Source organism: Cryptosporidium andersoni (genome assembly GCF_001865355.1).
Source record: "Cryptosporidium andersoni isolate 30847 chromosome Unknown contig_7, whole genome shotgun sequence".
Classification (NCBI taxonomy): domain Eukaryota; phylum Apicomplexa; class Conoidasida; order Eucoccidiorida; family Cryptosporidiidae; genus Cryptosporidium; species Cryptosporidium andersoni.
The window spans coordinates 202,105-218,462 of NW_027122910.1; the positions used below are offsets into that span (position 1 = coordinate 202,105).

A 16,358-nucleotide genomic window follows, 5' to 3' on the forward strand; every position below is an offset into this window, starting at 1 on the left:
CATAAATCTACTGCGGAAGTTTTTTGTTTGTGCTCATAGGCTGTACATGTTGAGGTATTGGAGCTACTCCAACACCTGGTGTTATGATTGGTAAATTACCTAATGTCGGTATAGGTATATTAATATGCCCTGGTGTCATTATCGTGCCTGGAATAGCCCCAACAGCTGGTATAACTGCACCACGTCCTATTACTTGTACATTTCCTACTGATGGTGTCTCAGTTACCCTTTTGGATTGTGACTTTGGTGGTGCTTCTGCTGTTATAGTTACAATATTCTCTCCTCTAAGTACTATAAATCCCAGTGATCTTTTGACTTCTTTAAGATCTTCACCCTTCTTAATACTACGGTATTCTTGGCAATCTGACAAGACTACGTTCATGTGCTTATCAAATGCCATCAGATTTCCTACAAGCATCCTATCATCTTGTACTGTAACTCTTACTCTATAATTTATATACTTCTGCATCTCTCATATATCTCTAGTATTTTTTAAAGTGGTTGCTATGTTGTCTTCTGTAGGGCTTCTATTTAGAAATTAGTAACCACTTCATAGCGCCTATTTCGGGCACTAATTTTATACAGGTACCTATATTTCTCATCTATTTGTGGCGCTTAGAAAATTTTTAGATTTAACTGCAACAAGTATTTGGTAGTGACCTTTTTAAAAGAAAAATTAAGAATACTTTAAGTAATTAGAATATACCTGGAAATATGAGATCTTATGAGATTAGAAATAGATTTCTTAGCAATTCCCACTTATTAATTTTTTCTTATGTGAGCTAGAAGTATCAAGTACACTATTTAAAACATTCAGAAATAATTTTTAATTATGAGTATCAACAAGGTGATATAAAACTTCTTAAAATTAATATGTAAAGAATTTATATATTTATATTTTGTACTATGATGTTGGCTAAACCCTCATCTATTTAATAATGTCTTAGAACAAAGTGGTTAAGGAGCTAATTTCTTAAAGGTTACAATATTTGAATTAAGAAAATAGGGATAATTTAAGATGACAATATTTATATCAGAAATAAAAAAGTTACAAAAATCATATCTGAAATAGTTAAAAAGATTTAAAACCAATATATTTACTAGAATTTCAATATTTAGATTTTTTGAATATTGAAATATGTAAAATATAATTAAAATAATTTAGATATGTAATGTCAATTAATTATTTAAGATATTTGCAAAGTATGTAAAGTTTATGCTTAACATAGTTTAATATAGTTCAGTCAATTTCATTTTAATCTTTAAAAAAAAAAAAAAAAACACAATTTAAACAGCTATATATTCATATATGCAGTATTTTTTTAAGTTTAATGAAGTATTGAGAGCTTTTTCAAAAGTAATTACAATAAGATCAATGTATTAGCCAGAAGAAAAATAAGATTGAGTTTTTGTATTTAGAAATGAGGCAGCTAGATGCTTTACTTATTAAGAGTAGTATTATTAAATAGAGATTAAAAGTGACTTTAATGTGATTAATATTTTAATACTTTGGCTGATTTTTTTCAATTCCCCTTTAAATTTAGCTAATTAAGTTAGTACTAAATTAAATGATATCTGATACTTAGTTTGTACGATAATATGAATGGATAAGAGTATATAAGCTAAAAAATATGATGAGAGTAAATATTATACATCCATAAACAAGCATTTGATCAATTACACTACGTCTTTCAATTACAGAAAGTAAACTGTGACTAACACTCATTCTGCTTGCTAGATCAAGAGCCTTTTTTCTTGCTGATTTAAGTATTTTGTTTTGATTTTTGATGTTGTATACGATTCCTTTTGCTTGGTCAATTGCATGATCCAATACATTGTGACTTTCTTGTAAAATCCCTCTTTCTTTAATTAAAAACTTAATATTATCACTTGGTTTTTTTGAATTAGGAACATAATTAACTTTTAACTCTTCCTCATGCGTCTTTTTATATAAGTAGTTCAATTGTTTAGTAATTGCTTCACTTAAATTCTCCGAATCTGCAACCAAATTATCAATTCTTCTAATCCACATACTCTGTTGAGATTTATTCAAGCATTCAAGTATTATTAACTCATTTAAAATATTTTTGAGTTCTGCGCTTTGTCTGCAAAAATCATTTAATACAGCAGATAACCTTTGCTGAGAAGAAATAGATCGATCTAGACCAAGTTCAAAGTGCTCTAACAGGCGTTCCGTCTCATGCTTTGCTTTGGTTGCCTTTGGGTACAATGTAGAGAGTGTTTCAATAGTTAATGGTGGAGTAGAGACTGCAAATGGTGCTTCCATTGCAGTATTCTCTACATCCCAATAAATTTGATCAACTTTATTGATAGTGCGCCTCATTCAAGAAAACTAAAAGGGTACTCAATTGGATTTTATCATTATAAACTATTATATTCCATTTGTTTATATTTATACTTTATATATTTTAGGAAATTTTATTGTCAGTAGTCTTTTATTTGTTATTACAAATATTAAAGAAATTTGATTTGTTTTCCAAAAATATGAAACTTTTATCACTCAAATTGTTTTTTTTTTTTGAGATATTCTAGTTTTAGAATAGCTTTCTTATATTTCATAGAGTTAATATCTTCAATATCTTGGAATTACTTAAATAAATATTAAACTTTAACTCATAATAATATATATTTCTGGACATTATTTATAAGTCTGACAGGTTCGTATTTCAAAAATTTATAAGACTAAATGTTATATGATATTATCAGAACTAAATCTACCTAATCAAGAAAGTCTTCTTGTAAAATTTTATCCTTAGTTACGGCAAATTCACTATCAGGTAAATCTTCTGCATTAGTATTCCTCTCTTGAATCTGAATTCCATCATAATTAGCTAATAACCACTCAGATAAAGATCTTTCTAAGATCGCTTGTATTTGTTCCTTGTCTTCATTATGTGAATCTAATTAGAAATAAAGTAAAATATCTGTTTATTTAGATTCACAAAAAATACTTTTGTGAGTTAGCTATATTAATAAATGAACTTACTTATCAGATCATTAAGTTTCTTTGAATCTTCACGACTATGTTTTGAAATTATACTAAGGAGGCCTTTCTTGAATAGTACAGAATTAGACCTTAAAATCTACGGGGAAAAACCAAGAAATTGTTTTCATGCCCAAAAATATTTCAACGGTCAATTTTTATTAAACGTTATCTTTATTAAAAAGAAGTATTTAATTTCTCAGTATATTTACTTACCATAGAAGAAATATTCTGTGCCATAATGGGACAATAGGTTGAAATCGCATGTTTCATAGTAAAATCCTTGACATGCATCAATTCCTTTGGGAAACGTTCCTGCAAATTCTTTAATAGAACTCTTAAAGTTTGCTGGATTAATACTGAAAGGCCACTGTTACTCTTTAGACTAGTTTTACCCAGTGTTCCATATTGAATCTCATATCCACTAACATTAACAAAAAGGACTCGGTGAACATATTGAGCATGTGATGCAATAGTTATTGATATAGGAGTCTCACTGCCTTTTAGCTTATCAATAACATCACATGGCTGCTTTGGATATTCAGTAAATTTAGGGTTTGGTTTTATTCCAAATGAAGCTCCATATCGTTTTAAAAATGTTTTTATAGCACTTAGTATATCACATGTTGCTACTTCCTTTGAAAATATTGGCATGCCATTTGCACTTCTATACACATATAAATTTCCACTTTTATAAGGATCCATTAAATTTTCCTCTGAAATTTTAAAGGTCTCAGTATCCAAAAACCCAAAAACAACTTGTACTTTATATTTTGAATGTTTGTCCGAATATATATATTCCCATTTATTATTTAAAAGTTCTTGAAATGTCATTACATTTTTTGGTGGCCAAATAATATCCACATCATATAAGTTTGTATTTAATTTTACAGTAATGTCTTGATACCACAATCTACTAAGTGACATATAACTTTTTAGTTTATCCATACTTTTTTTACAATGATCCTTAGTTGATGTACACTTTTCTCCAAATTTATCAGGATCTAAATTTAAATGAAGTATGACAGTAAATTCTGTCACCCATTCCCAGTTTTTCAATTGCAGTTTTTCACTTTCTCCTACATAGAATGTACCAGTATTAATATCGCATAATAATTTAAATAGCCATATTGAATCATCCATTCTCATTTTGACTTGAACCATTCCTTTTCCATGTTGAGTTGCATACAGTAAAATCATCTTAAGTCCAACTCCAAATTGTCCAGAATAAAAGTGTTTTGTTTTTACCTTTTTGCTGAAGTTTAATTTAATAAGATGCTTAATTATATATTTAAAAAGGTGAATCTTTTAATTTTTTATTTCTTACCTTGTTCCAAATAAGGTCCCTAGTAGATCAATAGATTCAAGTGAGATACCACATCCTGTATCCTGCACTCTAATTGAGAGCCTTGGCTATAAATACACCAATTAGATACTCCTTTTGATTAATTCATATAAACTTACATCATTCCCATCTAAAATATAATCATACATAACAGAAACCTGAATCTTTGGCATTAAATTTCCCCATTGCCCATGCTCCCTCTTCCTACATGCATCCATTGAGTTATCAAATAGCTCCTATAAGATTGTAAATATACATAATATCAATTATTTATATCATTATTTATAACATATAGGTACTATAACATACTTTACATGTCATAAAAAGAGCATTTTCTGTATCAAATCCTGTTAAACCAACATCTGACAAGGTAAGTTATTCAGTAGATATCTTAAATATAAGTCTAATTTTTTGATATATAACTTACTTTCACAAAAAAACTTTATTGCCGATGCATTCGCCATTATTCATAGTTATTTCAAAAAGGGAAACTTATGAACATTTAATTGTGGGCTTTTAAAAAGTTAATTATTTTTAGAATATACCGGTGTCATGCAATAATGCAAGGGGTATTAAGGTACTATTACCTATTAGTACCGCCTAGTAGGGACTTTCCATTTAGGTGTTCTTTGCTTATAAATAAATTTAGAACTAAGTAAAACAAGTCAATTAATTATATAAAATATTTTATATTAGCTTCAAATATCACAGATATATCTAGAAAATATGTCTGAATATACTGAGAAGGTATGTTTATCTTTATATTTAAAAAAAAGTATTAACTACTTCGAGATTCTTAAATTACACTTTGTGTACTATTTTCCAGATTTACAAACACTTAAACTCTTATTGGTATAATTACGGCCGATTCATAGTTCATTATGGTGCTGTTCCAGCAATTTTTGCATATGGCCTATGGGTTGAAAATGAATTTACATTAAATCCTATATCATTATTTAATAAGATAATAGTCAATTAATATAATAGGGAAGATTAATGTAATGGAAAAGTGAAATCTACCTTATTTACTTTAGACATTGATATTATATATTGAGAAATATACAATAATTAGGTTATTTTTATATTAGTTGTAATATGTTAAACATAAGAAATCTCTAAAGATGGATACAGCAGTAATTTTATACCTAAATATCCTGCGGATCTTTTGTTGAATATGGTTTATTAAATTTTCCTGGTAAGTAACTTTCCCATCTATAAGCTGGGAATGTATTTTTATTTTTTTCATACCATTGCCTTTGAACGACCTTGCCTGCATGAGACTTTCATGGAATTAAAAACCTTGTTATAAACAAGAAATTTGAATGAATTTACCTCTGTTGTTTCTCTCCTAATATCACTAATTATTCGAACATCATCAAATACATTGAAGTGAAATAAAGGACCTAAACATTAATATATTAAAATATTAATCACCCTTAATATATTGTATTGGTATGAAGTACTAACCGGTTTTTCCTCTAGCTTTTGTCTTTATTAACTCATGAAACGTAATATAATGAGGGAGTATTACATCTTCCTTTATGTACATCAAAGATGAACTATATAAGTGTATAAATTAATTTACATGTCCAAAATTATAAATATTAAAATGTACGTATACAATATATTAAATTTAGCTTACCTTAATATCCTAGATAACTCACGGAATTCATACTTTAATTTAAGTCTACAAGTTTCTAGGAATTCCCCAATAGTACTGCCACGAGGTATACATACACTACGACGATGACCTTGGCCATCCCAATATGAGAATACAATTTCAATTATCTGTTTCTTAAGTTCTTCATCCTCTTTAAGAGCTTCTTTCTCTGTTTCTTCTCTTTTTCTAGCTTCTTCAGCTTCTCGTTTTGGGTCAGGTAAAAACTGAGTCTCCACAGTTTTGTCTTTCCCTAGGAGTCCAAAACTTATATCATAATCTGCTTGATTTTTTATTTCATCATCTTCATTTGTTATCTCATGTTCAAATGAAAGAGTATAGATCTTTGGTTTTTTTAATTTTGGATATTTTGTTTTATCTTCTGTGTTATGTTTTAAGAGTCCTAATAATTTTGATTGTTTGAAAGCTTCTGCTGGAGCTAAACCTATACTAGTGTGTTTAAACTTATCTTCAATATCTTGTGTATCTGAATTTGTATCAAACATTTCATCAAGATCTTTGAATAATTTTACATCATCTTTTTGAGGAATCATCTTTTAAATATTATATAAAATATAAGAAAATGTCAAAGGAAGGTCCGCCAAAACAAATTATATTATTTGGTACTAGAATAGCTAAATATTTTTTTTTTTAATTCTAAAAGTAGTAAAACTAGGGAGTATAAAATATTTTGAAGTATCTAATTGGATATTTTATTGAGATTTTGTTTAAAAGATATGAACCAATCAGCTAATTCCTGTTGTATAGATATAGGTCTATTATTTGTCAACTCTTCTTTGTCACCAATATGCAACTGTTGAATATCTTTGATAACTGTATCCTCTATTGTAAACTGTAAAGGTCTTTCTACTTTAGCTAACATATTCTCCAAATAGTCAGTGCTTATACCCCTTAATTTTAACCATGGATGGTTTAACATATCATAAGCTTTAGGCCTAGAACATGGATCCAAAGATAAAAATGGAAGTAAAAATAATGAAAAATTATGAGCTTCTGGTTTTGGAATGCGATATTTATTTACAAGAACAGACTCTAAATCCCAAAATTGTAATTTTGTTATCCTTTGTAATTTATGATGTTTTGTAAAAAACTTTTTAGACTTTTTACCTTTTGTTATTAGAGAAGTTGGAAAATCACCCAAAAGCTCGATCATTTGGGCTAAATGATCATCATCACAAGAAAAGTGTGCTGTAGATTTTGGTGTAAATAATAGATCACCAGTTAATAATTCAAATATTGTGCATCCAAAACTCCATATGTCTGCAGTATTATCATATCCAGATCCAACAATAACTTCTGGACTTCGATATTGCCTAGTTTGTATATCATCACTAAAATGCTTATTAATCCAACATGAATTCCCTAAATCTACTATCCGATATTCTGATGTATTACTAGAGAACAGATTCGGATTATTACTACTTTCACGTATTAAATTCCCAATATATTCCATAAAACCTTTATATTTTATTGTTCTCTGGTCCAAAATCTTGCATGAATTTATTGAGGTATTTTCTTTCCCATATCCATTAAGATCATCATCAGTTTCTATATATTGTTTATTCCATTGGGATAAAGGTAGTAAGTGAGTATAACGTTGTTCATCTTCACCAATATATTGATGTGGATGATATGCTTCATATAAATGATAATGATAAGGGCGTTGTATCATAGGAAATTGAGTTGTTGAAGTTAAAATATCAGAAATATCAATTTGACCAGAGTGTACTTGATTATTAAAATTTCTACCCACTGTAGCATTATATTTAATTTGATAATAACTAATACATGTGGGATCTGAGGGCATTGGTTTTAAGTGGAGACGAATAAAAGGAGGAGTAGCAAGTCGTCTATTATAATCTAGTTTATTTTGAAGACCTTTTTCAGTTATTTCCTTACTTTCTTCAGATAAAACTGATTGACCCTTCAAATTCTCAGTTTTATCTGTACCAGAATCTGCAAAGTATATCTCATTACCTTGACAATTTATTGAACAGTTATCTTTAGAATTCTTCATTATCTGTTTGAGTTTCCTACGATTCTTTCTTCGTAATTTTCTCCTTTCTTTTGCATTCATAGGTCTACTCACTTCAAATTGCTCTCCAGATATATTATTCTCTGTATTCACCAAGTACAATTCAGGATCTTCTTTATTAACTTCATTAATTGGTATCATTGGAAGTGAATCACTTGATACGACTATATTTTCAGGCTTAATATCTGTATGTATAACACCACAAATTCTATGTAAATAGTCTAATCCAATCAATATATGTACTGCAATCTTTCTAACAAGATCTATTGGTATTCCCTTGTATTTATATAAACTAACTAAATGTAAAATATTTGGTCCCATTACCTCAAATACCATACAGACATGATGTCCATTAGGGCCACTAACTTCAAAAGAGTCTATATAATCAACCACACCGGTAAAATTACTTGATTTAGGTTTCAAATATTCCTCTTTATATATTTCATAAATTGTTTCTAAATTACTATTCCACTCTTCATTTTCTTTATTTTTCCTAATTACAGTCAATATATTTATTTCATCATATGCTGCTTCTCTGTATTCAGGGGCACCTTTTTGAAATTTGAGTGCAACATAATGTAGTGGTTTACTAGATAAGTTAACAGCCAACCAAACAGTAGAAAAGTGACCCCATCCCAATTTTGAAACAATCAAATATTTCGTATTATATATCTCTCCAACATATACTGGATGATATCCACCTGGTCTATAGTCCTCTTGTACTTCATCCCAACTATTTGCTGGTATAGTGGCCTCATCATAATCTTGTAATATGTTAGAATTACTATTCATACCCTTTACTAAATTATAACTCAAGCTCCCATGTGTATGCTTTGTAGAGTCTGTATAGTCTATATTTTGGATACTAGATATATTTACTGTGGATTTCATTGTTTCATTGAAGTTTAATAATATTCTGCTTTTAAAAAACCTAGCAAGCAAAAAGGTTATACAAGATAAAGGCGCTAAAATGTGCAGGAATACCGGGTATTGGTGCTGTTGGTATTTATTTTTTTTAAAACTTAAAAAACATCTTTTTGACTTGAGTGTGGGTAAAGAAATAGATCATATTTGTTTTAAAGTAATCAAATTATTACTAACTTTTTTTTGGTACATAATATAAATCTAAGACTTACATTTTGTGATATATCACCTCTAAGTGACAGGAATAATGCTGGATAGCATATTAATTCAAAGTTTACTAGGTGCAATTATTATTTATGGTTTATTTCAATTAAAATCTAAAGATACATCATCTTATTTATCAATTTTATATAAATGTCGTATTTTAATTGGATTGATGTTAAGCCTTACACTATTAATTATAAGTGTCCAACTAATACCTCATAACTATTATGATGTTATAGGCGTTGGTCGTTGGGCTTCTCGTAATGATATTACTCAGGCAATTAGAATAGCTAAGAAGAAATATCATCCAGATAAGAATTTAGAAGATGACAAAGCTTCATCCGTTAATATATTTTATGAAATTCAACGTATAGAAAGTGTACTAAACTCAGAAAGTAAGCGCAATATATATAATAAATATGGTGATTATAGGAAAGATGGAATAATAGATGATCATAATATAATTATGTGCTTTATTCTTAGTTTATCAGTCCAAGTTTTTTGTTGTATAATTGGTTTTTTTTTATCTATTCCTTATATATTTCGAAAATCAAGAGGCTTATTTATAGTATATAATGTGGCTATATTTTGCTCAGAATTACATATAAGGTTATCTGAAGATCCTAATCCAATGAAATCTATTCCATTTATAGGTTCACTATTACCATTTGAAAAGATTTTAGTTTTAAGGAGTATATTTCCAACTATTTTAATACTGACATTCTTGTATTCAGCCATGTACTACAAGAACTATGATGATATTTTACTTGATATGTTACGTGGTAATCTTATTACTAATAAGAGAATTATTGACTTAACTCAATCACTACTTATTCAGATTCAAACTCACGGATTTGGTAGTGCAAAATCAAGTTCGAATACTAAAGGGAATGTAACAAATAATGGAGTATCTTCATCTACAACACCTTATATTGAGGTAGATAGTGATTTAGATAACGATGATGTAAATGTAGCTAGACAAATGCAAGAATCCCTTAAGAGTTTGACTTCTGCAATGAACGAAGATCAGAAACAGCAACTACAGAAAATTCTTAATATAGCGATTTCAGCAAAAAATAGAGAGACTAAAAAGCAACAAAGTTGGGGTATTTTTGGTACTATATTTAGTAGTAATATTTTATGGATCATTATAGCAGTTATTGCTATGCAGTATATAAAGGGATTATTCTCATAAGTTTATTAGTCATTCTAAAAAGCCTACAGATCATCTAATCAATTGTACATTTTATAATCATAAAATTATTCAAAATAATATTGGACTAAAAATAGAACTTAATAAACTGAAAATATTTTTTTTATATTTTAAAAGAATGATACTATTATTAAAATACAATAACTTATTGAGATATTTAAATAAAGACTACAAAGTTGTAATAATATTTTTTTTTTTAATTCTTTCACAAACTTATGATATTGAAGGTTTGGAATTCTTTTCTGAAAGTCTGATTACATTTGAAATTTTTTTATTAATAATACAATACATATAGTATTACAAGCCAAGGTAATTTAGATCTTATTTTATTTAAAATTCGAGTTGTATGATTATTGAATAATTATTTTAAATTAATAAATTAAAGATGACAATTTCAAAAGCAGCTTATAAAGCAAAACTATCAGATTCTATAGGTAATTATGAAGATGTAATACAAATATTAACGGAGTCTTCTGATTTTCATGATAGCTCTTTAAGACTCCTTTTAGTAGGATCATTAAGGAACCGTATTACATCATTGAGAACATCCTCAAAAACAATAAAGTCATGTAAAGAAAAATTAGATCCTTTGGATTTATCTAAGGGCCTTATTTCAGTTATCAATGAAATATGTGAAGAGTTAAGCAAATTAATTATGGATGAAAGTGAAGATGTAATAAGACTAATCGATGATAATATCTTAATGTATTGTAATGACCACGATAAAGCCTTTTGTAACAAGCTTAAAGGTGATCTAATGAGATATCGTGCAGAAATAACTACTGGAAGTGAAAGATCTTCAAATATCAAAGCTTCAGTAGCTTTCTATGAAGATTCGTTACAATTGGCAAGAGGTTGTACTGAGAAATATCCTATTGACCCCCTATACCTTGGAACTATTCTTAACTATTCAATCTTAAAATGTAATCTTTTGGATAATCCAGAGGGTGCTATTATCTTTATAAATAGAGCATTATTAGCTGTTAAGGAATCTAATGATACATTATCTCCCCAATCTGAACAACTGATTAAGATACTCAATGATAATATTTCTAAATGGGAGCAAGGCTCTAAAAATTTATTTACAAGTGCACTTTTTTAATTAAGTGAATTATTATTTAAATTATTAAATCCATTTCTTTTAAATATCCTTAATAGCTATATTTTGAATAAAAATGTCTATTGGGTCTAGCTTACTAGACTGTTTTACATTTGAATAATTGATCATCTTTAAAATAATACATAAATTTTAAGTTTAAACATAAATTTATACAAAAATAAACCTTACCTTATAAATATCCTTTATATTATGCACTTTACTTAGTTGATCAATATCAACAATATTACCTTTTATATTAGAAGTACAGTCACAGATCTACTGTAAATAAAACTATTATGATACATTCCCCAAATTACCAGGATTTAACTGACCTCTGCTTCACTCATATTGATACAAGTAACAAGTATTGAATCCACATATTCTGATATACCAAATGTATTGAGAGCATTTGTAATCTATAATTTCAAAATAAGACTGTTATTCTAAAAATCTATGAAGTAGTATATAACTTACTTTAGTAGAGGTAGATAAATAATAAAGTATATCTGTTTCAATTGACTTAGTTTTAGTTTTATGTCTTAATTTCTGTCTTAACATAGAACACATTATACTATGCAACATGTGCTCTACAGAATATACCTATTAAATATATAATAACAAATTAATTTATAAATATCTTAATCTAAACTATATAAAAGTGCAACATACCATCCTAGCATTTACAAATACACAGAGTTTATCCTGTTCATTAAATGTATTCCTTGCTTTCGTGTGCTTATTAAAAATCCAATCAATAATGTCGTTTGTATTCTTAACATCACAAATCAAAGCCATAGAAATAGAATAATTAGGTAATAAATTACCCAGTGTATATTTTTTAATTAAATCCTTGTTAAAATATGACATTAAATTCTATAAAGTTATTAATAATCTCACAATACACAATCTTTTTACCGCCCTTAATTAATAGCGCTATTATTATAAAATAAAGGATAATATATAACATTAAGGCGCTATATGTCATTCTGTCTCAGTATATTGAGACATATAGGAGCATAAGAATATTATTGTAATCATCACAAAGAGAATTAAGCCTTTGTAGGCAAATTCAGAAATTTACTTCACTTATATAAGAAGTTTAAGAGAATTTCTTCCCGATAATTTTTTTTAAAGATGGCGAAGTTAATGAGGCCAGGCCGTGTCGTTGTTTTATTGAGTGGTCGTTATGCTGGAAAAAAGGCAGTTATTGTAAATACATTTGAAAGTGGCACTAAAGAAAGATCATTTCCATTTATCTTAGTAGCAGGTGTTGAGAAGGCACCATTAAAGGTTCATAAGAGGTTATCAAAAAGTAAATTGAAGAAGAAGACAACAATTAAACCATTTTTGAAGTCTATTAATATGAACCATGTAATGCCAACTCGTTATGTCGTAACAGAGTTTGATATAAAGACTTTAATACAAGGGTTTGATATGCAAGAAGCTGAAGGGAAGAAACAAGCACTAAGAGCTTTACATGTTCTCTTCAATGAGAAACTAATTAATATTCAATCAGACAAAGGTAAAGCACCAAAAGACTTGATCTTCTTAAGAAGACCCTTGAGATTCTAGTTGCTGTATAATTCTTAATCTATTCCATCTAATTCCTATTAGATTAATATTAATTTTGTTTATTAACCTGACTCTTTTTCTTTATTGTATAGTATGTTGTTTAAACTGCCTAAAGTGTCCAATATAGTTATGTTACCCTAATAGATTTCCTATGTAATAGTTTGAGTACCTTCTTTATATTGAAAATGTTAAGGCTTAAAAGCTGCTGTGTATATTCTTTCTTTTTCTATTTGAAAAGTGGATACAGGAGTATACCTTTTTTTTAAACGTGTTGTTACCGCCAAAAATATTACACCCACATATAGTGAGTCCAACCACTCGTCTGTTAAACAATAATTTTAATTAAAGTTACAGAGTATATTCGTTACTCATAACTTTCGGTATATTACTTGACTTTAGATTGGACAAGTTTAGGTGTGCATCAGCATGGAAGTGGTTAATTCAGCAGTTACTATTATTAGTGACCCAGAAAAGTGTAGAACATGGGTTTCCCAACATAAGTCTTCAGTTAAAGCTTATATATCTTTAGCTATATTCTGTACAATTGTATTCTTTTTTTTATCGGATGGAGATTTCTCATTTTTATTGACATTATCTTCATTAACTTCAGCATTTAGCTTTGCTATGGTATGTCTTAAGATTGAATTAACAAAGTCATGTTCTGGAGTTTCCCTTAGAATGATGGAAGCTTATGTAATATTAATATTTGCACGATTATGTTCAATTATTCCATTTGAAGGCTATTTGCCTTATGATAGAAGTGGAGATTGGCTTTATCAAACTTTAGAAGCAGGTTGTATGTGCCTCGCTGGAACAATTGTATATTTATGTCGTTCTCGCTACAAAGAGACTTATGATCCAAATACTGATGAGTTTAATAGTCTGTTTTTAATTATTCCAGCTCTAATTCTTGCCCTTATCTTCCATCCCTCCTTAAATTCTTGGATGCCAGCTGATATTTCTTGGACCTTTGCCCTATATTTGGAGAGTGTAGTTGTATTACCTCAGTTATTTATGTTCCAAAAAGAACGCAAAGTCGTTCCATTTACTAGTCACTTTTTAGCTATGCAAGCTGTTAGTAAAATTCTTGCTTTCATATTTTGGATCTCATCTTATTCAGAGTTAAATGATCCAACTAGGTTACTTAAGAGGCATGTAGGATACTGGGTTATTGTTATGCAGATTGTACAACTTGTACTTATGGGTGATTTTATATATCACTATATTAGATGCCTAACAAGAGGTGTACCAGTTCAATTTATTCTTATGGAGAATGTGTAAGCTATTCTTCTTTATAATTGAATTAACATAATATTCATATTTGTACTATTATGACATTATGACAAATGGTGTCATATTACACACACCCTAGGAGTTATATAAAGTTTAAGAGTTCAATGGGCCTTTGCATAATTTTAGGATTGACTAATGAATATCTTATGATCTAAGATATTTAAAGTTTGTCTTTTATTATTCAGGTGAATATTTAAAGCCTAATAAATTTCTCGCGTATTTTCTTTTTTTTTTTAAATTGCAAGAATATAGAATTTACTAAGTGATAAATATCTAGAGATATATTTATTTGAACTTTATAATTATATTAAGATTAACTACTCCTGTGTGAATAGAAGTTGAGATTTTCACGTATGAGGCGGGGTATTCTGCCGCTTGGTCATTTGCGCTATTGTAAGATATCCATGCTACGATTATTATTTTTGAAATATTTCTATATATTCTTTATTTTTGAAATAAAGACGCAAATATTAGAAAATGAAGATTAGTCAAGAGTTAGCAAGAGAATTAGTAGAGAATGCTAAAAGGATTGCATCACCTGGTAAAGGTATTTTGGCTGCAGATGAATCTACAGGGACAATTAAGAAACGTTTTGATCAAGTTGGAATAGAGAACACAGAAGAAAATCGGGCTGCTTATCGTGAATTATTATTTAAGACTGATGGTTTGAATGAGTATATCTCAGGAGTAATACTTTATGATGAAACAATTTTCCAAAAGACTGCCTCTGGTGAGAAGATGACGGATCTATTACATAAACAAGGAATATTACCAGGTATTAAAGTTGATATGGGGTTAACGACTATTCCTCTAACTCATAATGAGACATCAACTATGGGATTAGATGGTTTAGCTAGTCGTTGCAAAAAATATTATGATGCAGGTGCTAGATTTGCAAAGTGGAGAGCTGTATTAACTATTGATTGTGCTAATAAGAAACCTAGTAATTTGGCAATTCAAGAGACTTCCCATACATTAGCTCGTTATGCAGCTATTTGTCAGGAACAACGATTGGTACCAATTGTAGAGCCTGAAATACTAACTGACGGTAATCACAGTATAGAAGTATGTGCATCAATAACTGAGAAGGTTCTAGCTTCTGTTATAAAAGCTCTTCATGATAATCATGTATTATTAGAGGGAGCTTTACTAAAACCTAATATGGTTACACCAGGTTCTGATTTCCAGAAGAAAGCAACATGTGAAGAAATTGCACTTTACACAGTCCGTACATTAAGAAGAACAGTTCCATCTGCAATAGCAGGCGTAATGTTTTTATCTGGCGGTCAGTCTGAAGAAGAGGCCTCTCTTAATCTTTGTGCTATGAATAATATTAAGGATAATAATTTATTCCTGTCATTCTCATATGGAAGAGCTTTACAAGCCTCTGTGCTAAGAGTTTGGAAGGGTAAATCAGAAAATGTATCAGAAGCACAAAAGGTACTATTAGAGAGAGCAAAGGCAAATTCTGAGGCTCAGCTTGGGAAATATAAAGGAGGTACAGGAGGAGCTGAAGCCTTTGAAGATCTCTTTGTAAAATCCTACGTGTATTAGATTTGTCTTATCTAGATGCAATGATATGTATTAGTAAGCTTGTCTAACTTGTGCCAATGACTGCATAGTTTTAATACTATTTTAAAATTTGATCAACTTAATTAAAATACTAACAACATATATGTCCACAACCTGAGGGACAAAATCCACAATTTAATGGATTAAGGAACCAATTCTTAAGATGCGTAGGATGTCCCCCATGCCCACAATTGGGGCATCCAACCCAGCGTCCTAGTACAGGCATATAACAAATACAGCATATGTTCCTGCTTTCATTACATTCTATACATTTATTAATATCCTTTCGAGGTTTGTTGTAAATATTGAATGATATAGGGTTTATTTGTAATTTACAGATTTTCGAAGATCCTACTTTATTAAATATATTGTGATTATCTGTATTTGAATCCACTAATTTGCTATAACTAATATCTTTA

General features: G+C 29.0%; 11 protein-coding genes and 1 further gene across 11 annotated transcripts; 5 read left to right on the top strand and 7 right to left on the bottom strand.

Annotated features, from left to right (window-relative positions):
- Positions 1-7: 7 nt before the first annotated feature.
- On the bottom strand, positions 8-469 carry cand_026260 (LSM domain-containing protein; the record flags this gene model as incomplete). The annotated part of the gene is made up of 1 exon (XM_067212855.1): positions 8-469. One exon carries the CDS (start codon positions 467-469, stop codon positions 8-10), a length of 462 nt encoding a protein of 153 aa, XP_067066578.1.
- A 1,113-nt stretch (positions 470-1,582) lies between these two features.
- On the bottom strand, positions 1,583-2,344 carry cand_026270 (vesicle transport V-SNARE protein; the record flags this gene model as incomplete). Its single annotated transcript, XM_067212856.1, has 1 exon — positions 1,583-2,344. One exon carries the CDS (start codon positions 2,342-2,344, stop codon positions 1,583-1,585), a length of 762 nt encoding a protein of 253 aa, XP_067066579.1.
- A 395-nt stretch (positions 2,345-2,739) lies between these two features.
- cand_026280 (uncharacterized protein) lies at positions 2,740-4,813 on the bottom strand (the record flags this gene model as incomplete). The annotated part of the gene is made up of 7 exons (XM_067212857.1): positions 2,740-2,921; positions 3,008-3,104; positions 3,221-4,259; positions 4,332-4,417; positions 4,469-4,585; positions 4,659-4,711; positions 4,777-4,813. The coding sequence occupies 7 exons, from the start codon at positions 4,811-4,813 to the stop codon at positions 2,740-2,742; spliced, it is 1,611 nt and encodes a 536-aa protein (XP_067066580.1).
- Positions 4,814-5,494: 681 nt separating this feature from the next.
- Positions 5,495-6,560, bottom strand: cand_026290 (XAP5 domain-containing protein; the record flags this gene model as incomplete). Its single annotated transcript, XM_067212858.1, has 4 exons — positions 5,495-5,629; positions 5,682-5,752; positions 5,817-5,908; positions 5,992-6,560. 4 exons carry the CDS (start codon positions 6,558-6,560, stop codon positions 5,495-5,497), a joined length of 867 nt encoding a protein of 288 aa, XP_067066581.1.
- Positions 6,561-6,706: 146 nt separating this feature from the next.
- cand_026300 (protein kinase domain-containing protein) lies at positions 6,707-8,953 on the bottom strand (the record flags this gene model as incomplete). Its single annotated transcript, XM_067212859.1, has 1 exon — positions 6,707-8,953. The coding sequence occupies one exon, from the start codon at positions 8,951-8,953 to the stop codon at positions 6,707-6,709; it is 2,247 nt and encodes a 748-aa protein (XP_067066582.1).
- Positions 8,954-9,233: 280 nt separating this feature from the next.
- Positions 9,234-10,385, top strand: cand_026310 (uncharacterized protein; the record flags this gene model as incomplete). The annotated part of the gene is made up of 1 exon (XM_067212860.1): positions 9,234-10,385. One exon carries the CDS (start codon positions 9,234-9,236, stop codon positions 10,383-10,385), a length of 1,152 nt encoding a protein of 383 aa, XP_067066583.1.
- A 403-nt stretch (positions 10,386-10,788) lies between these two features.
- On the top strand, positions 10,789-11,505 carry cand_026320 (uncharacterized protein; the record flags this gene model as incomplete). The annotated part of the gene is made up of 1 exon (XM_067212861.1): positions 10,789-11,505. One exon carries the CDS (start codon positions 10,789-10,791, stop codon positions 11,503-11,505), a length of 717 nt encoding a protein of 238 aa, XP_067066584.1.
- A 39-nt stretch (positions 11,506-11,544) lies between these two features.
- Positions 11,545-12,369, bottom strand: cand_026330 (uncharacterized protein; the record flags this gene model as incomplete). Its single annotated transcript, XM_067212862.1, has 5 exons — positions 11,545-11,631; positions 11,692-11,778; positions 11,835-11,918; positions 11,977-12,102; positions 12,172-12,369. 5 exons carry the CDS (start codon positions 12,367-12,369, stop codon positions 11,545-11,547), a joined length of 582 nt encoding a protein of 193 aa, XP_067066585.1.
- Positions 12,370-12,636: 267 nt separating this feature from the next.
- On the top strand, positions 12,637-13,074 carry cand_026340 (60s ribosomal protein L27; the record flags this gene model as incomplete). The annotated part of the gene is made up of 1 exon (XM_067212863.1): positions 12,637-13,074. The coding sequence occupies one exon, from the start codon at positions 12,637-12,639 to the stop codon at positions 13,072-13,074; it is 438 nt and encodes a 145-aa protein (XP_067066586.1).
- A 426-nt stretch (positions 13,075-13,500) lies between these two features.
- Positions 13,501-14,355, top strand: cand_026350 (ER lumen protein retaining receptor; the record flags this gene model as incomplete). The annotated part of the gene is made up of 1 exon (XM_067212864.1): positions 13,501-14,355. The coding sequence occupies one exon, from the start codon at positions 13,501-13,503 to the stop codon at positions 14,353-14,355; it is 855 nt and encodes a 284-aa protein (XP_067066587.1).
- Positions 14,356-14,844: 489 nt separating this feature from the next.
- On the top strand, positions 14,845-15,921 carry cand_026360 (fructose-bisphosphate aldolase; the record flags this gene model as incomplete). Its single annotated transcript, XM_067212865.1, has 1 exon — positions 14,845-15,921. One exon carries the CDS (start codon positions 14,845-14,847, stop codon positions 15,919-15,921), a length of 1,077 nt encoding a protein of 358 aa, XP_067066588.1.
- Positions 15,922-16,030: 109 nt separating this feature from the next.
- cand_026370 (hypothetical protein) lies at positions 16,031-16,290 on the bottom strand (the record flags this gene model as incomplete).
- Positions 16,291-16,358: the final 68 nt, after the last annotated feature.